The sequence below is a fragment of the Falco peregrinus genome, chromosome 1 (assembly GCF_023634155.1).
Source record: "Falco peregrinus isolate bFalPer1 chromosome 1, bFalPer1.pri, whole genome shotgun sequence".
Taxonomy (NCBI): Eukaryota; Metazoa; Chordata; class Aves; order Falconiformes; family Falconidae; genus Falco; species Falco peregrinus.
Genome location: NC_073721.1, coordinates 120,397,739 through 120,416,689, shown reverse-complemented (window position 1 = coordinate 120,416,689; position 18,951 = coordinate 120,397,739). Strand labels below are relative to the sequence as shown.

Below are 18,951 nucleotides of genomic sequence, written 5' to 3'. Positions count from 1 at the left end.
CAAGCGACTCATCTCTCCTTTCACATTGTCTCTGTGCAGAGCCAAGGGTACAAACGGGAGCTGCATGCCGGCTGCTGCCAAAGTTCCCGTTGGAAGAACTGGGCAGGTTGGAAGGTGAGCACAGGGGGTTCATGGTGCAAACAGACAACAAGTCACGGCTGGAAGGTGATCTCAAATCTCTTTCCAGGTGAGAACGTGGTTATTACCTGAGCATTTCCTGGGTGAAGAATGGGAGGTGGAAGTCAAAAAGGGCAGACTTGGGACATTTGCATAAGTTTGGCAGTCCCGAGCACAACATAAGCCACGCAACTTTATGTCACGTATCATCAGATCATCTCCCCATTTTGCCACTTCTCAAAGGTAGCAAGCCCCTTTCCTCCCGAACAGAAGGCAACTTACAAGTGTCTTTTAAAATAACACACACAAAATACCATGTAGGGAATAAAAAAAGTCTTAAAGAAAAAATAAATGGGAGATCTAGCTAGAACTTGCAGACTTATCAAAATCTCACTCGTTTCAATGTGTTCCCTGTACAATGGTGATACAAGCAACGAGATGTCTCACCAGATGATGGGAGCTCTGTTCCTTGGGATTCACTATAAAGTGAGCTATCAAAAAGCCAATGAACAAATGCATCTGCTGAGGCTGTACATACAGATGCTGAATTTCACCTCTGTGACTGCAAGGATTAACAATAACTTGTGTCAGAGACAGGCATCAAACAGCAGCTGACAGAATCCCCTCACTGTAGGATCACCAGACCCGGCAAAAATTCAATGAGCACGTGCAAGGAAAACAGAAGTCAGCACCTCTTCCACTTATCTACCAGAGCCTGACGCGAGTGACAGCACGACAGGGAAAGTTCCCATGGAGGACCACTGCTCCTACAGCAGGGGCACACCAAATTTTGGGAGGAATCCAGAATTCAGGCACGGCAGAGCGGGAATGGTTTTGCATTCAGTGTTCAACACCAAGCCAGAGCCATTCACTAACCAACGGGTTAGTGCAGCCAGCATGAGCGCTCTCTCTTTTCTCCTCGTACTTTCCCATCCTCTCGTTTCCCCTAACCCTGATTTCACAGGTGCATGACAGAAAGCAAGGACAAGAGCTGCACACATGGCTGCAGTATTCCCACCTCCAGTGGGAATCTGTGACCTTAGATTACTCAAAGCAAATGTAAGCTTCACTGGGAGATACACAGCAAGCATAGGGAAATGAAAGCCATTATGCATGAAACCAAACAAAACAAAGCCCCTGATATTTCAGCAAAGTGGCCCATGCAGCCCCTGAACATGAGTTTCTGAAACTGGGAGATGATGCTAGTGGACATGTGACGGAGAAGAGGAATAAAACTAGTCCAGTTTGCATGGAGGAAGCTGGAAAACTGGCACCTGCATGAGCCTGTCCGCAGGTTACATTTAACAGAGAGGGTTTGACTGCTGGAAAGATCATTCTTCACCCAGTCTTACTACCTGCTATGCTAGAACTTTTGTCTTCTTTAACCCAAGCTTATTAAAGTTTTCCTCACAGCTCCATGCCCATTTTCTTCCCATCACACATACCTTCCTCAGCTGTTTCAAATCCCATGTTTTAATCTCCTTCCACAGTTCTTCACCCATCCTTCACAGACAGCTTCTACATTAATTTTTATTCTCTTTATACTCAGCTTCTCCCTGGTTCCTGCCTCCCCAAGGTACTAATTATAATACAGTTTATTAGCCAGGCACATAACATTTAGACTCTAAATTTGGCCTGCTTTAAACGACGCTAGATACCACGGAAGCAGTCCACTGCAGTCAGTAACAGGGAAGGTGATTTTTGAGAAGTGCTTTAGTGGCTTTGGAACAAGAGTCCCGTTTTCAAAGAGACACTTGGAGTAAGTCACTTCTGTCAATGAGAGTATGGGTCAGAAAGCACCTTTGAAAAATAACACCCTCAGGCTCTTTTAAAATCCACCACTAGCGAAGAGCAAGCAAAGCAGCCCCAAGAAGTCTTTTCCTGAGAACGTTCAAAAAGTAAAGGGCTAGATGCTTCATCCCTGTGGTTTCAGGCAGGTGTGAAGGAAGCAGCGATACCATTCAGGCTGGCAACAAGGCTGCATCATAGCCCAGGGTCAAAGGAGAAGCCCCACACACCAACCACAGGTTGCAACCACACAAAATTATCAGCCCATTAATTCATTTAATTCAACTTACTACAGTAGCAGATACAGACCTGGTTCAGGGTCTAAAGCCAGGGCGCCTCTTTCATTCCAGTTACCATCACTGTAGCATCTGAGTGCCCATCATCCCAGCCCATAAGGTGTCCAAAGCCAGAGAACACCACAGCTAGCAGCACATTTGCTGATGAAGAGAAAAAGCCCCAAGAAGGCCTGGGGAGGTCCATAACCAAGCCAGGCATGAGCCCAAACATCCCTGGTCTGCATCTTCACCAGAAAATACAAAGAACAGTTGTTCCTCAGCCAACAAGCATTAGTTCACAGGCAAAGCTGTCCTCTCCCAAGTCTGCCACATGTCGCATTGTCCAAATGCAAATAAAAACTTTCTCTGGGCATAAGCATTAGCCTTGACTGATGACAGGAGTCAGTTTGGACATGTCAGCTCTGGACAGCAAGCTGCAAAGTAAAAGTCTGGCATGAAAACATTACCCATGTAGCAGGAATGTTCCTCTGTCTCTGCCAAGATGCCACCATCAACAGATTCTGACTAGCCAGTATTGGCTCAGAGGAAACAAGTTGCTGTTCCCCCTTCATTTAATCTCTCACTTGCATGAGCAGCAGGGGCGAGGGAGAGGGCAGGGAAACACACAGTGACACGGACTCCTGGAAACACTCCATGAACTTAATTTTTTGTGACGCTGTCTGGATACCAAGAGTTCTGAGTGTAATCAGGATGCTGAGAATCAAATTGAAAGTGTCTGAATCTATACACTATGCACCATAGGGGGCAAACAAAGGAGAAAGCAAAGGTCATTTTAGTTTCAATTGCATTTCCAGTGCAGCAAAGTTCTGTGCATCTCTTAAAGATCCCATACTTTGAATCCTCAGTGTGATGCCTAACAGAAATCCATAATGTTTTGGTCAAATTCAACACTGGAATAATCAAATTCAACACCAGAGTAACCAGGCACTCCATTCCTGCTAAAAGGGACTGTTAACTAAACCAGAAGACCCCACTTTGCTGCAGGCCATTTGCAGAACATCTTTGTCCATTTTGGCCAACCACACCCCCAAACAGTAATGCCATCTCAGAGCAAGTCATTTTGAAGATGAGGACACAGAAGTATTGAGCTGGACATTACAGGAGAGCCTGGGAAAAAACCCCAAACATCCAGACATGAGACCCTATAGCCTTATACTGATTCCCAGGCTCGCTGTGGCTTCCACAAGAAAGAAATCCAATTCAAGGGAGCCATGTAATAACTACTTGCTGCAACCCCACTTGAAGGACTTTCTCCATACCTAAAAGGAGCCCTCCAACAAGTTAAATTCTGTCTTCCCACCTCCATCCTAGACTCTCCCTCCCTTGACTCAAAATCCCAATTATGCAGTCATCAACTGATTTCAAGCCCTGACCCTGCCGAAACAAAAAACTTGTGTCCTGGAAGAAAACAAGCCAGTTTCTCCTGCCAGCATCCCTCTGGTCCAGCAACGCAGTGAAAGCAGAAAGAACTTTGCATCCAGATTTACCTCCGAGCTGTTACCCTGCTAACCAATTGCTCACTGGATACCTGCCCACAGAATACCAAACATGCAGCTTATTAATGTGGGAGCATCTTGAAAACTCAGAAAATGGCAAGAGACCCTGGGAACTGTTCAGAGATACACTTCAAGAGTTTGCAATTTGAAAATGGCACAGAACTCATTCTAGAGGCTGCATCCAGTATTTCCCAAAAGTCATTACACACAACTACAGTAATTCATTAGGGATCTATTTAAATAAGGCGGCAAAATAAAAATTCTGGCAAAGTGCTTGTCCAGCATTGAATTAAACTGTATGATTCAAATCAATAAATGCCATCTCAGCTACGAGAGTCTACACCATAAGCCCCAAATGCTCCCACAAGACATAGCAAGAAGAAGTTTGAAACTTCTGCCTTCTTGGTAAGAGCTAGCACTGAGATTAACAGCAACACAGCAGCCTTGATGCAGCCTAATCCACAGAAAACACTGGACTTCTGTGTAGGGCCAGCATTTGAGAAAGCTTGTACAGTTGCGCCAAATGAGACAGCAAACCCACAAAGCTGTGCCTCTAGCACATGGTTTGCTAGCGTGGCTTAACTTCAATAGCCATCAAATAACTCCCAAGCTGTTTCTGGAATCCATTCATTCACAGAGAGATTTGTCAATGCAGAAGTGGCCTCAATTGAGCAAATAAACTCTTGGAAGTGAATGGTTTATCTAGCTCCATGGAATACTTGAAATTTTCCCTTTTCAGCCTTTGCTCTCCAGTTCTTTAAAGTTGGTATGTCTGAATCCCAAAGGCTACGGGAAAGCTTTTCAGTAACTCCAAGCCAGCTCCCTTGATATACAGGGTTTTTTTGAGTATTAAATATCACAGATCATAGCAAGAGAAGAAACTGAAGACAAAACCCAACTTAGGGGTTTTGTCATAACACTGTGACCCAAGGGCTCCAGTAAGCCATGTGGCTTTTGATAACACATTTTGATGACAGAAATACAAACTTGGGGCCAAAGCACCCCTCTTTGAACTGAAGCTGGAAAACACGAGACATGACAGGTTCCTGCAGGAACACCACGGAGCTCAGTGGGCATTCGCTGTACCGAGCACCTTGGACAAGACCAACTACAGGATCACCCAAACCAACCGATAATACAAAACTCATCACCACCCTTCACAAACAAGCACCCTAGACAAGGCATCCCTTCAGCTAACGCGTCTGTCCCTCAGCCAGCAGCTGTGCTGACTTCAGACATAAGGACCTGCATTATAACTAGCCATAGGCAGCAGGAAACAAAGTGTGCATCTCATGCAGAGGCTGAAAGGCCCATTGTAATTAACCACTCTCGGCCCTGTACATTGAACAAGACAAAACCAAACCCCACAGTTTTCCTTTGCTGGTAAGCCCCCAAAATGCTGCCCATTATTTCCCATAAAAGCTCTATACGCCCAACGCTTTCTCTGCCCATCACACAAACTGCAGCACTTGGCATCAGCTATGGGGAAGGTTAATCCCCACAGTAATGAAATTTTACAGACAGCGCCTGCAGGACAGAAAGAATATCACCATGCTTTCATCACACAGACACGTGTTTCTCCTTGGGCTGAACCTAACTGCTGCCCAGCAGCACACCACAAAAAACGGTGGCTGACCACAAGCCGCAGACAGGATCCCAGCACAGGGAAAACCATTTACCCAGCGCCAGCCAACGTTTCTGCAAAAAGGCATGTCAGTGCTCAAACACAATTTACGGTTTACTTTAGCTCATGGGTGAGGCCGGATGCTCTCCCAGCAGAGCACAGCGAGCATCCGATGGAGACATGCTCCCAGTGAGCCTGGGAAGAAGGGGTGGGATGGGGGGAAGGTGATGTTTTAATTTTTGCCTTTGTTCTAAACTTTCAAATCTGTTTTAACTGTCAATAAAAATTAATTTTCCCCAGGTCAAGTCTGTTTCGCCCCTGACAGTAATTGCTAGTCTTTATCTCAACCTACGAGCTTTTCACCTCATTTTCTGCCCCCGCTCTGTTGAGGAGTGAGAGAGCGGCTGGGTGGGTGTCTGGCTGCAGTCCAAAGTTAACCCAGCACAGTACTTAAAGCTTCAACTTTTCTCTTTTAAAGAGTATCCACCTTGCTTGGTTAAGAACAACTTGACAAAAATAGCTTGACTAAACCATGACAATTACAGCTCTTCCTGCAGCTCAGAGAAACTATGAGAAGCAAGGCACAGGACTGAAAACCTGCAAATCTAAATACAAGGTTTTCCTCTTTAAAAATTGGGACCTAGTTATATATTATTTTTCTGTCTTTTCCCAGTTATGGGAAAAGAAAGGATCAACTCATAATTTGGCATCTCAATACAACATGTAACACGCAAACCATGTCAGGATGAGTAGTAAGCATGTTTCCAGCAGATGAAAGTCATTAGCACAGCACAACAAGCAGCAGGACACCACTGGGGGCATTCCTCCTTCAAATTTTTCAAAGTAAGTTTCTTTTAGTCAGTGTTTTTAGCTTCTCTTTTGGAACCTTCTAATGCTGTTCCTCTTCTCCCTTGACATTTCTCAGTATTGACCTGTGTGTCTGTACATAAAGGTCTGGTGTTACTCAGAGGTGCAGGAAACTTGCCCTGCTACTGTATCAAGCAAGGCACATGTCGGTCCTCCTGCAGCCTCTCAGAGTTTCCCTCCAAGGCAAAGCGTGAGGTTTGGCCCACACTCCAGCATCCGAACACTCCCAAGCAACTCTCTGATCTACTGCTAATGATGTGCCAAACTATGTCTGCACAAAACTAAGGAGAGAAGTGGAAGGAGGCAGCAGCTCTTTCACATCCTCCTTTTCAGAAACACAAAACAAGAACTCCAAAACACCATTTCTGCAGCTCTTCCTGTTGAAGTTCTACCGGAGAAAACAAAGACCATTCATTGTTTAACACTGTGGGCTGCAGTCCTATGAAGCTATGGTGTTTTCTCACTCCCTGTTATCCCACTGGAGAATTAAAGGGATGAAACCAATCTGAAACTATAGAAAACTCAGAACTCTGTCCTGCTATGGCAAACATACTCATCACTGCTATCCTCTGCCCATCCCACACTTGAACGTGGGTGCTCCCAACAGCTTTCAGCTGGAAAAGCTTCATCTAATACAGGTTACAAGCAGATTCCAGGAAAAATACTTACTTTTCACCTTAAATTATTCTATAAATTTATGTATCTGATTTAGGAACACAGAAGGCACCGCTACCTGGCACCTTGACTGTAAAGCAATTCCACATCACTTGATTAGATTCTTCAGGTAGTAGAATGTTAACTATCACTTTAAAATACACATATACAACATACACTTCAATGCTGTTTCTTACATATTGATCTCATTGATTTGGTGCTGATTTCAGTTCAGCAAAAAAAACAACTTGGGGTGGGGGGAATATACATTTAAAAAATGAAAAGTGAAAGGTTTTTGTATTGTTCCACACCCACACCCCACAACTCTTCCCAAACAGCCAAGCTTCTTTCAGTTTCTTTGTGGTAGGGTTTGTAGTTGCCTTTTTATTAGGAAAAAAAATAATAGAGGAAATGCTGGATTCAGATGCAAACATCAAAGCACAAAAAAACCCCACTTGAAAGCAAATCTGCATTGTTGCTTCAGAAGCCATAATGCTGGGTGAGTCACGAAGACCTCAATACAACTGAATTATCCGGGTTCCTTCAAGAACTTCACTGTCGGTTTATGGATTACCATAAACTGAATTTTAAGTCTTTTTCCACTTTCAGTAAACTAAAGCATTATGAATTATACAGGTGAATGGCACAGTAAGTGTTTTAAAAGGACATTTAAATATGAAAAATATGACAATTACAGCAATCCTTGCCCAGAAAATAGATCATTACGTAGCATGGAAAAACAACTTCTGTGCTTCCACACCTGCCCTCACAGCCACTTATCTAAAAGTCACTGGGCCTGCAAACATGCAAAAATCATCCATGTGATAGCTGCAGACACCAACAAGATAAAGGTGTTAAAGAAACATAGGGAAATGAGCTAGCTGCGTGGTGAGGAGAAAGGATACTATGAAGGGAGGAGCAGCAGAGAGAAAAAGCAAAAAACAAATCAAAGCAAATTGCTTTTCTTCTTGAACCATAGAAAATAAACAACAATGATGATAAATATTCAAGCAATCCTGAAATAAAGATTTTGCTTTTATGCTACAAGTAGTCATCTAAAATTACCGAGTATGTTCAGGCACTGCTGCAATACGAGCCCCAGTAAAAGATCTTCAACTTCAATGCAATAGGCACTGTGCAACAGCAGCAGGAGGGGACCTGCCTTCTGCACATCAGGAAGGAAGATTTGGGTATCAAAATGCAGAAGCACATCACATTTATAATAATGCTGGAAAGGGGAAAGCTGCTAACTGAGAGCTTAAGAAATCTGATTTTTGTTCTGAGGTCTTTCCTAGGTTTGCTAAGTGAAGAGGGGCAGATCCAGTCCTACCTGTGCCGTAGATCTTCATCCCTACACGATTACAACTGCATCTCCGCTTAAAATCTGGGAAAAAAGGAGCAGTTCCTTTTCTGCATGCTTTGATCCATCCACTCAAACCGAAATATCTCGGATGCAGGGACCATCTCACTAAGCATTACAGAACGCTTCCCGTAACAGGGCAGAGCCCTCCCAGCACCAACGGGAAAAAGTGCCAGACACTCCAGGAACTCCCTAAACAGCTTGCTATCACTATAGATTGTATTGACAGTTTATGAAGTGTGGCAGTGTGAAATCTCTCCTTAGTGGAGCCGGCAACGCTATTTGCATTGCAGTATGCATCTACAAAGAGACAGAGTCTAATGGTTGCTCCAAGGTGACCTGGAGACGGGACTCTTGGGGTTCTAGTCCTGGTTTTGCGGCAGAGTTATAATGAAACCTTGTACATCAAAATCAGTGGCCCATTTTTCTATGCGATAGGAAAAATGAATTCTTCAAAACCTCACTGGTACACTTAAAGGAGTTCCTACACAAAGTATTATCATGTGTTTATTTAAATTTCCTTGGATGATGCTTAAAATAAATCACTTTGCAGCTTCATCTGGTGTCGATCAGAAGACAAAGCTACACTAATTCATCCAAGCTGCAACCTCACCCCCTAAATAGTATGCCATTGTTTAATCTTGCTACCACGAAGGAATAACTACAGACCAAGGAGTATACAAGTAAGGATTATTATACACAGAGGACAAATTCTTCCTGATGAATTGCAGAGTAACTCTTTCGAATCAATAAGTTTACACTGCTGTAGCAGAACAGAAGCTGGCTTTTGGTTCTTTACAATACCCTAAGAGTAAGGGAAAAGAAAGGCCATGCAACCCGAGAGACACCCCTCTTTGGGAAACGGGGAGTATCTGCCCTGCCTTGCAGAGAAGAGGAGGGATCACAGTTCAGCTGAGCCCTCCGTGGGACAGGGGCTACGTTACAAGTTAAAGAGTCACACTGCATAAAACTACTAAGAACACAGACCTTCAGACCAATGTAATCTCTGATTTAATTCAAGATCCCTTTAAACCTCAGCTGCATTAATACTGCAGGCCATTAAAACTCAGAGAGCTAGTCGTCACATAGTCAAACAGCAAATGCTAAAGGGGTTTTGGAAGCGAAGGCTGGCCAAAAGAAATGAGACATTGGTTTTACAGCGGACCATAACATTTCTAACAGGCTGCTCTTTCTTTCAGGGCTTACAAACATTGCTTGGCCCTTACAGACAAAAGGAAGAACTGCCAAACTTTCCACTAAAAATAGTTTTAAAATTAAACACTAAAATCAATTAGTCCACACACTCACCCATCAAGTGCATTTTGCCTTTAAAAGCATTTAACAAAGAACGCATCAGACTGCAAGTCTGGATTTACTCTGCAAATGGCACACAGTATATAATGTAAAGAGTTAAACATGTTATCTCTACACCATTTCATCTATTAATAGCAGATAAAAGAAAACTTTAAAGTATAAATGCCAGTTACCTACAAGCCTTCCTGGTACTCAAAAATCCAGCCTACACCTGGATCAGAATTAAGTTTCCTCTTATTTATATGCCGTTTTGATGCTAATGAGCCAATGCCACAGTCCTGACTGAAGCCCCACAGGACTAAATCAGGCATCAGAACCCAGAGCTGGATCTGGTTTCTCCTCCACCCTGGAGTCAGGGACCCCTGAACACCAAAAGGCTTCTTTGAGAAGAAATATTAATATAGTCAAAAGAGCTAGTTTAGCATAACTTTCTGTGCAACTCAGCTGCAAAACAGACAATATTCTCTAATGGGAAAGGCATACTAGAAACAACTTTCCAGAAATAACATTGTCAGCTAAGATATATTAAGGGAAAATGAACTGTAAGCAATAACCAGCCAATGCTTGGCAATCTTCATCCCCACTAAAACATTTATTTTCACTCCATGGTTTTTTTTCCCCCCCTTAAATACCCCGGTGACAAATAAATTATGAGCATTACAGCTAATTTATTACTCAGCACTGCTGAGGGCTGAGAATGGAAAAAGAAAAAAAAGACAGCAGTATTTTAAAGCCGATTCTTATTCTAGGAAAATAAATACTTTAATAAAAACTATAATAAATTCAAGGGGAAAAACTGTTCTTGCAGTTAAGTCATCGGACTGAAACACCTGAAACTGGAATTCATTGCCCTGCCAAACTCTTCTCTGCCCATGCTGAGGCCATTCGGGCTCTGCTGCTGTTAACTAAGCAAAACCTTTATCAATAGCTTCAGCTACAGATTCAAGCTCTCAGTCTCTGCCTCAGTTTCCCCATTTGTAACATTTCTCCCACCCAGTTTACTCAGACTGCAAACACTCAGGGGCAAATTCTTTAGCACAGCACCAAGCACAACAGAAAGCTTTGAAGCACCGTGGCACTCCTGTCAAAATTGTCTTTAATAACATCCTCCATGCAGACCCCTCTACTGAGTAGAGGTTCAAGTAGGGTTTGACTGGGTCACTACAACAGGAGACAACTGCTTTCTGCATCAGGAAAACAGTATGGTATTTGTCACATTTCACACAGGAGTGGGAGGGGTTGTGCACCAAAGCAACTTAAAAATCCAAGAGACAAATTCTGCTTTTAATCCCTTAGTTCCCTGGTGTCCATCTCACAGGACCCCTATTTCTGTTAGTTCCAGCAGGAATCCTTTGAAGATTAACTTCTGTATTTACCTTTTATACCTTTTTTTTTTTTTTCCCTGAATAAGGAATTTAAAAGTTTTCATTAATATCCCAGCAGTGATAAAACTGAACAGAAGGAGGCTGTCTCAGAGACCACATACACACACACAGTCTCACCTGGACTCACCCAGTACTATTTTTACTGCAGATAGGTTAAGAGGGCTTTTGCAAGCTGCAGTCAAACACTGCTGCACCGGCAAAGCTCTAGCTGGGAAGTTAAGCGCCGTTCAAAAGTTTTCATTCAGCAAAACAAGAAACAATTTGGCATTCATTCCCATGCAAACACCGATGCACCCTCCTTGGGAGGGTCCAATTATTTTCCTTTCCATCTCATGCTTAGGCCAGTCATCCTCTATCACTTGATAAAACACATGAATAGCTGCATTCAAAGCTGCAGCAAACAGAGACATCTCAGTAAAGCTCTGTAAAAACAGCTATCTGGAGCACACCAAATAACTGTTTCTCAGCGCGCTTCCCATATGCATGCCCTTTATCTAAAGAAGCCCATGACTTTGGCAGATGTTGGATGCTTGCAACTAGGTCAGTTCGAACCGGAGCAAGTCGAGGCTAAAGGCTAGGGAGAGAAAATGAAATTGCGCTCCTGCTCCACAAACTGTAGCTGTCAAACCGCGAGCTCTTTGCCTTCTGCTAAAGCAGGCATTTCACCACTGGCTAGGCAAAAGATTTGACTGGCAGGGTGAGGAAATGCCTCGGCAATAAACTGTCAGGAGCGCTTGGAACGTTATTACCAGTTAAAATACTCCAAAATATAATGCACGTAGGAATTCAGGGGGTGGGGGGGATGGACAGGGAGGGGAGTGTTGCCAAGGTATGTGAATCAGCCTTATCGAAATCCTCATCGCTGCACGGCCAGCATGACTGATCACACTGCTGCATTTGCCTGAAAGGCACAAGGCTCCAGCTGGAAAACAGAGGTTCCAGCCTTTCCCTCCTCGTGCCATCTGCATCAGTAACGCTCGGCTCTTTAATCCATGGACCTACACTGCAGGAGAGCAACTGGGGGTGGAAATCATCTGGGCTTTTAAAAGTTGCTGCAAAGACCCTGAGTAACTTCTGCAGCAGGAATGCCTGCAGAGTACAGGCAGCATTTTTCCCGCTGCCACTGCAGTTGCTGGGAAATTCAAGTTTCCAAAAGCACGCAGTAGTAATTAGATGAAACCAATAAATGCATACACAAAACCTTGCAAGAATATGCAAATAATAGGGTGTATTCAGCAGCCCCAGAAATTAAGGCAGCAGCGCAGGCTTGCATTTGCATAAACTATGCAGGATATGGCACCAAGTCATTTTGGAACACGTGCATTTTGCGAACAGCAAGCACAGTAACTGACAAATATTTTGGAATGTGACATTGATCAAACACTCCCTAAAACTTCACACAAGAACCTCAGAGACATCGTCCTAATTAACTATAGACATCCACTGTTGGCATCCTGGGGTATTTCCACTGCTGAGTTCTGTGGGAAAAGAATTGGACTTTATAGATTTTTATCAGCATTTATTATTTATAAAGCCCTGTTGGCAAGCACAATGTTTTATGAACAAATAAAAGTGAATGAGCTTTGCTTCAAAACCACATAATGAATGAATGTATACTTTGTACATATATTCAAGTGGGCGCTGCTCGTTTATTGTACAGTGAACATGGAAAAAAGAAGTTTTTACATCTCTAAAAAGAAATAATAGTATCCACTTCTGAATGTACTGACATGAAAGCCAAGCCCCATCAAAACCGAGCTCTTCAATCACTCCTAAGAAGCCAAGCCCCTGCCTTGTTTTCTTAACAAGCTGAGTTTTTGCCCTCATGGTCTCCCTGTGCATGGCAGACAAAAACCGAGGAAACCAACTTGTCGCCGTATAAGGCAAAAAAAGGTTTCTCTTCCTGAGTTACAAATAACTAGGGAAAGTCACACATGTGGCCAAGCAAAGCAGAAGTATGAATACAGTACTTGCTCACTGCTGACAGGCTAAAATTAGTAGTTTATTCAACTGCCCAGAACTACACACTGTGGCTGTCCTCCGCAGCATCTCCCTATTTGTCTGCCTGCCTGTTTGCTCTCTGCTTTGTCTCGCCCGCTAATTTGTCCCTCGGGAAGCAGCCCGGCACACCACCGCCGAGCCCAACAGCTCCTGTGCATCCCAAGAGCCTGAGTAAATGAACATCCACTTGCAGTCACACCTGGGCAACTCTGCAGTGCCTCCACTGATCTCACCCCAACACAGCACCTGAGCTCAGCACTTGGCCCCACAGGACACTCAGTCTGCAAAACCTATTAGGTCCTCCACGCTTTCCATCGAGCATCTTTCCTGCTCCAGCTCTCGCTCCCCCATGACACCTGTAAGCACAGCACTCATCCACATTCGCTTTAAGCACACATTTACCCTCCAAAGATAATTCCACATTTGCATCTGCTCGTTGTATGAAGAGCTGCGTGGCATTTACAATGATGGCAGATAAATTATACAGGGAACGGAGGAACACTTGCCCAGTGCAGCTGGGCCACTGCTTATGCATGCTGAGGATTGTTTTGAGTTTAGTTTTCTTTTTTTCTTACCCTCACTGACCAGTTGTCTCTTACTGGTTGTGGATCTGCCTGGCCATGGGGCACAGTGCCATGCTGGTCAGAATACGGTCCTGGAGAAGGGCAGGGGAGGGAGAAAGCTGCACCCCAGCTGAATTAACCCCTCTGAGGAGGAAGGCAGGACTCAGAATAGGGACCGCAGCCCTGTTTTCCAGCCAGTGGGGCTGGGATGCGTGAAACTCTCCAAAGGAGCTAGTGTGCTACTCCGGTACAGAGCACACCACGGGAGCTGGGGAAAAACAGGAAAGAAATGCTAAACTGGCAAGGAGAGAGCAGTGCAGAGGAGTTTGAGGAAAATGCCACACTAGAGACTATTACTGCTGATCCTACGCTCAGACACTGTAGCGAAGCGTGCCAGTACACACACCTCTAGCCAGATCTATACATTTCCAGCATACCGGTGCCCACCAGGCGACACCAACTCAGCAGGCTCTTCCTTGGCCATTACTTTGACAGAGGTTTACCCCCACTCATTCACGCTGACAGCTCATTTTGCAAGTAGCTCATAGGAAACAACGTTATTTACTTACTAAGGTGTTACTCACATAGAAGAGGCATGTCCCCATCTGGCTCCTACAAATTAAGTGATCCCCACCTATATATTCCCAGGGTACAGCGCTGCTGAATTTATCTCAACAGATGTGATGTAGTTTCCTTTGGAATTACAAATATGTTTCAAACTAAACTTACATGTTTTATTATATGGAGGTAACTGCTAATTTCCATGTTATATTAATAGGGAATACTAACCATGCCACATACCTTAAAAATTACAGATCACATTCAGTACAAATCTGCATAAGTAGTTTGAGCATGTGAGAGAGGAGCAGCACTAAATACCGAACACAAGTACCAAACGCCGAGATGTTACACTTGCTGTATGTTACGTGTATGGCCTGAAAAAGCCTCAGAGATTATGAATACATTTCTTTTCCATGGAAACTATAATTCTCAAATCCGGCAAGCTATTTTGAGAAATTTAAATCAACTACACACTTGCATCTGCTGGAAGAAGAACACTTCATTTGCACAGGCTGCCTCTCGGCATATACTGAAAGGCACAAGCCCAGCCGTATGGACATCTTTCCAACTCTTCTACTACAGTTCTGCCTCTGACACCAAGCTCCCTGTGCAGATTCAGTGCAAAGCCTTCTTCCGACCGTTCCCTACCCAGCACCAGGGCTTACGGGGCCGCTGGGCTTAACACGGCCGAATCACTTGAGGAGGGCAAGGAAAATTAGGGACGCGGGAGGCATGATGCAAACGCCTCCCTAGATTATCTTGGTACTCACTGAGCGCAAACCGAGAGGGCTGGCGTTTGATCCGAGTTAGCGGCCAGCTCGGATGCGAGCGGCAGCGATGAGCCCACCCGGCGGGGCGCGGGGGGCCGGCGGCTGAAGTTACCCGGGCGGGGGGCGGCAGGAGGGCACCCCCGGAGCTGCTGAGTCATTTCAGCCGCGAAACGCTGGGCTGCTGGAAACCCACCGGAGGAAGGGGGGAGGGGGGGGCTGCCCCGGCTGCGAGGAAACTTCCCCTCCACTTCTGCCGCGCATCCCCGGGCGCGGCGCCCCCCGCCCGGCAGCGGCTCAGCCCCCCGCGGGGCTGGGCAGGCACCGCACCGCGGGCCGGCTGCACTCACCAGGTAGGCGCCCACCGTGCCCTGGGCCAGCATCAGCGCGCACTCGGACACCAGGAAGAGCTGGATGCTGGAGAAGCAGGAGACCTTCCTCCGCCGCCTCCGCTGCCGCGCCGCGCCGGCCCCCGGGAGCTCGCTGCCGCCGCCGCCGCCGCCCGCCGAGCCCCGCTTCCCCGGCATCCTCCCGGGCCCCGCCGCCGCGGGATGGCGGGCCCCGCGGCTGCTCCGCGCCGTCCTCCGCCCCGGGGTGCCAATCACAGCGGCAGCCCGCGGCGGCCGCCTCTCCGCCCGCGGGCTGCTGCCATGGCCAGCTCGCCGCCGCTCGCCGCCGCCTCCTCCCGTCTCCCCTCCCCTCGCCCTGCCGCGCTCCCTCGCTCCGCCGGCCCCGCGCAGGCCGGATCCGCGCCCCCGCCGGCGAGGGGCGGGGGAAGGCGCGGGGCTGGCGCCGCGGAGGCTCCGCGGCGGGCGGGGCGGCCCCGTCCCGGGATACGCGCGGGGCGGCTCCGGGGGCCGCCGCACCCCCCGGCTGCCCCCCGCGCCGGCGCCTCCCGCCGCGGAGCCGGGGCAGGGGCAGGCTGAGGGCACGGCGCCCCCCGGCAGCGCCCCCCCCCCCCGCCCGGGCGCCCCGGTGGCGGGCCGGCGCCCCTTTCTGCGGGGCCGAGGGCGCCCCTGGAAAAACCGCATGTTCCGAGAAATAGAGCAGCAAAGGGGCGGCGGGTGGGGGGCGTCGTGCGTGGCCGTGCCGCTGGCCCCGGGGCGAGCGCCTCTGCGCCGGTGTCCCCGGCCACGTGTCCTCCTGGCGGTGCCTTTCCTTGTCACCCCCACCTCGAGTTCGAGTTTCAAGAGACAGTGCTTGTAAAAACCGCTCACCATCACTTCTACGGTTACAGATCGCGTTCCTCGGCGGCGTAACCGCTAAACCTGACCTGCCGCGCTCCTCCGGCTCACGGCTGGACCCGCGCCGGGGGCTGCTGCCTCCCTCCTTACCTAGGAAACTTCCAGTGAAGCTCTGTCTGTTCCTACTGGGATGGCTATGGCCTTTGACAGGAACATTTTTGGAGGAAGCACCGGTTACATTTTGCAAAAACAACTCTGCTTTGGTTCGTAAATTTCACTTTCACAGGCGGTTGAGGCTTCCAAAGGATGCTACCTCTGCAAATGAAACTTGAGAACACTAATTTTTCAAGGCACAGCCCAGTCATCACCAGTCACACCAGAAAGACAAGAGAACTAGTTTTAAATAAGCCCCTTTTTTCTCTCCCAGGTCTTTTTCTGAGTTCTTCTTAAATACCACCGTTGTTTGGGAGCTTTTTATTTGGGCCTTTTTAAATGTGACTGCCACTCATACAGCTCTGAAAACTAATCTGGAGCAGAGCCTCCACCCATGCTGATGACTCTTTACCAAGACCAGATGGTGCTCATTGCCCCAGCAGAAGGGCAGACCACTGCCGGACAGGAATGTGAGAGACCTGGCACGCTCAGCTGTTGCCCTTTGCTCATCAGCTGCCAACAGCTCCCTCCCCAGCTGAACTTTGGCTTGCCACAGCTTTTCCAGCCCGTCTGGGCCACATCAACAGGTGTCAATAGTCCAGGCACGAAGTCTCCAACACTGATGGCCTCAGGCAGCGTTATCACACAACTAGTGCAGAGAACAGCCTGGTGCTTGTAGCTGAGTGGTCTAAATTTTAATGAGATACATATTAGTCTTTCAGACATTGTGCACCTCACAAGATGCACGTTAGAAGCTACCTGAGGCCTCAGATGCCAAGGTTTTTGCATGAGGTCATGAAAAACTGGTTCACCTGTACAGAGTTCTGCCCGTTCGTAAGGTGTGTTTTCCATCCAGGAATAACTGGTTCTGCCACCAAAACAAACCCCAAAAAGCTCATTTTCTTGAAATCTCTTCAGACTACAGAAGTGGTCATCTCCTTCCTAACATTTTTATTTAGGGACCTCTGCTATAAAATTCTGAAGTTAGAAAGCTAGAAAGATCTCTGTCTCTTGATGGGTAGATTTGCAGACTAATTCAATTAGCGTGGCTAGACAGATGCTTTGCTCCAGGTGGATGCTGTAGTGCGCTGTAAACAGGACGGACAATCTAACAGACTTTTCAACAGGTGAAAATAGAGTGGTGTCTCCTAAAATACTTGAGCATATAGAATTATGGCAAGGGAAGTCTTAAAATTCCCTGCAAAAAGGAAAAATATTAATATTTGGGAAACATTCTGGTCTTTCCAGTCAGCTTTTGCCCGCTCTAGCTTAGGTGCTAAAGGTAGCAAAGCTCTGAAAATATAACTCACTAAGTGTGTATCTGGAGACCCAAGTAACCTTATGCACGTGCTTTTGCAGTTATCAATATTCAAGCGGATGCTTTAAAGCTTTTGGATATATATAAAAAAAAATTATGCAAATGCAATCACGTGTCTTGATCACATCTTAGACATCCTGTTGGAAGAGTTTGTCCAGGCTGAGGAAGCAGATATACTGCTTGTCTGTCACAAGGAAAACAGCTGCTAGAAAAAATTGACTCTAATACTAATTATCTGAAACATCTGCTTGGTTAGTTTATTGCAGCAGAATAGAATTATCCCTTCAATTTCTGTCCAGAAGAGACAGAGTGCCTGGATTTTTTTTCTCTTCTTTATGTTGTACACTTGCACTACTTCCTTTAGAAACACTTTCCTGGATTGCTCTGCTAAAAGAAATAATGGGGGTCCTGGATCTCCACCCGAGTACATTAGTAGACCTGAGTTTGCTTTCTACCACCTCTGAACATGCCACATTCCTGAGAGATCTCAGTCGAGTGCTTCAGGGATGGACAAGTGACCTGTTGAATTTAATAGTTAATTATTGTTATACCCAAACAGTTTTTTTGGTCTAAATTGACTGAACTTTAACTACTAATGTGTGGAATACTAATGTTCTTGCATTATGATTAGCCTAGAACAAAAAGAGTCTTTCTAGCTAGAATAGTCCCTTTTCCTTAGGGCTCAGCAGTTTTGCCAATGCAATTCTCAACTGTTTCCCCAGCCGAAGCAAGCATTAACAAGTTTTTTTTTTTTCCCGCAAAATAAGTTGTATTAAATTTCTTGCAGATACCTTGTCAGATTTTTATAAACACTTGAACATTCATAGCTGGGAGGCAACGTGCTGCCATAGATAAGGTTGGACACTACAATCTTTTAATGAGTCGGCTTCCCTGAGACAGTTTTATTACATCTTGTCTGCTGGACATCTCCTTGCTCAGTACCTGTGGGCTTGTGTCGACATTCACCTTTGGGTAACATTAACAGCTGGAGTCCTCTTGATCTATCACCATCCTAAAACAATTTTTGCTTTAATTTTTTCCTCCTATTTGTGATTAATCTTACTGAAAATTAGCTGTGCGGTCATGTGTTTTGATACTAGACAGGCATAAGTTTTTTCATCCGTGTCTAGAATCAGTGGCTGTGGTATATGGGGTTTAGGGCTAGCACAGAAGAAGAACCAAGGAAGAGCTGTGAAGGATGAGGACCTTAGTGAGGCACTCAACTGATACATTACACCTCAAGGGGCAAAAGTGTAAATTTAAAATCTAAGCTTAACCATCAGCAGTGTTCGTAACAGGAGGAGGAACAGTGGAAGATAATTTTCCTTGAGCAGAGCTGGTGGGAACCTCTTCTATGAAATGTGCCAAGGCAAACAGCTGATTTGTGTCATTAGGCATCTCTACAATTGCCATTGGAATTGTATTCCCAAACCTTCCGGACATATTTTACAGTCCAGGGAGCTAATGTGCACTGAAGCAGCGGTAGGCACCCCGGGTACCTAT

General features: G+C 46.1%; 1 protein-coding gene across 2 annotated transcripts in view; it reads right to left on the bottom strand.

Moving 5' to 3' along the window:
• Positions 1 to 17,275, bottom strand: part of SLCO3A1 (solute carrier organic anion transporter family member 3A1) — a 152,716-nt gene extending 135,441 nt beyond the window's left edge. The window contains exon 1 of one of the 2 annotated variants that reach the window (XM_055815314.1): positions 16,128 to 17,275. Coding sequence is in view for 1 of the 2 variants with exons in the window: in XM_055815307.1 (XP_055671282.1) it covers positions 15,144 to 15,320 (177 nt within the window). In the remaining variant the exon portion in view is untranslated. Of the gene's footprint in view, positions 1 to 15,143; positions 15,745 to 16,127 lie in introns of those variants that run through there. The other variant, XM_055815307.1, reaches the window with a different exon arrangement.
• Between the last annotated feature and the right edge of the window lie 1,676 nt (positions 17,276 to 18,951).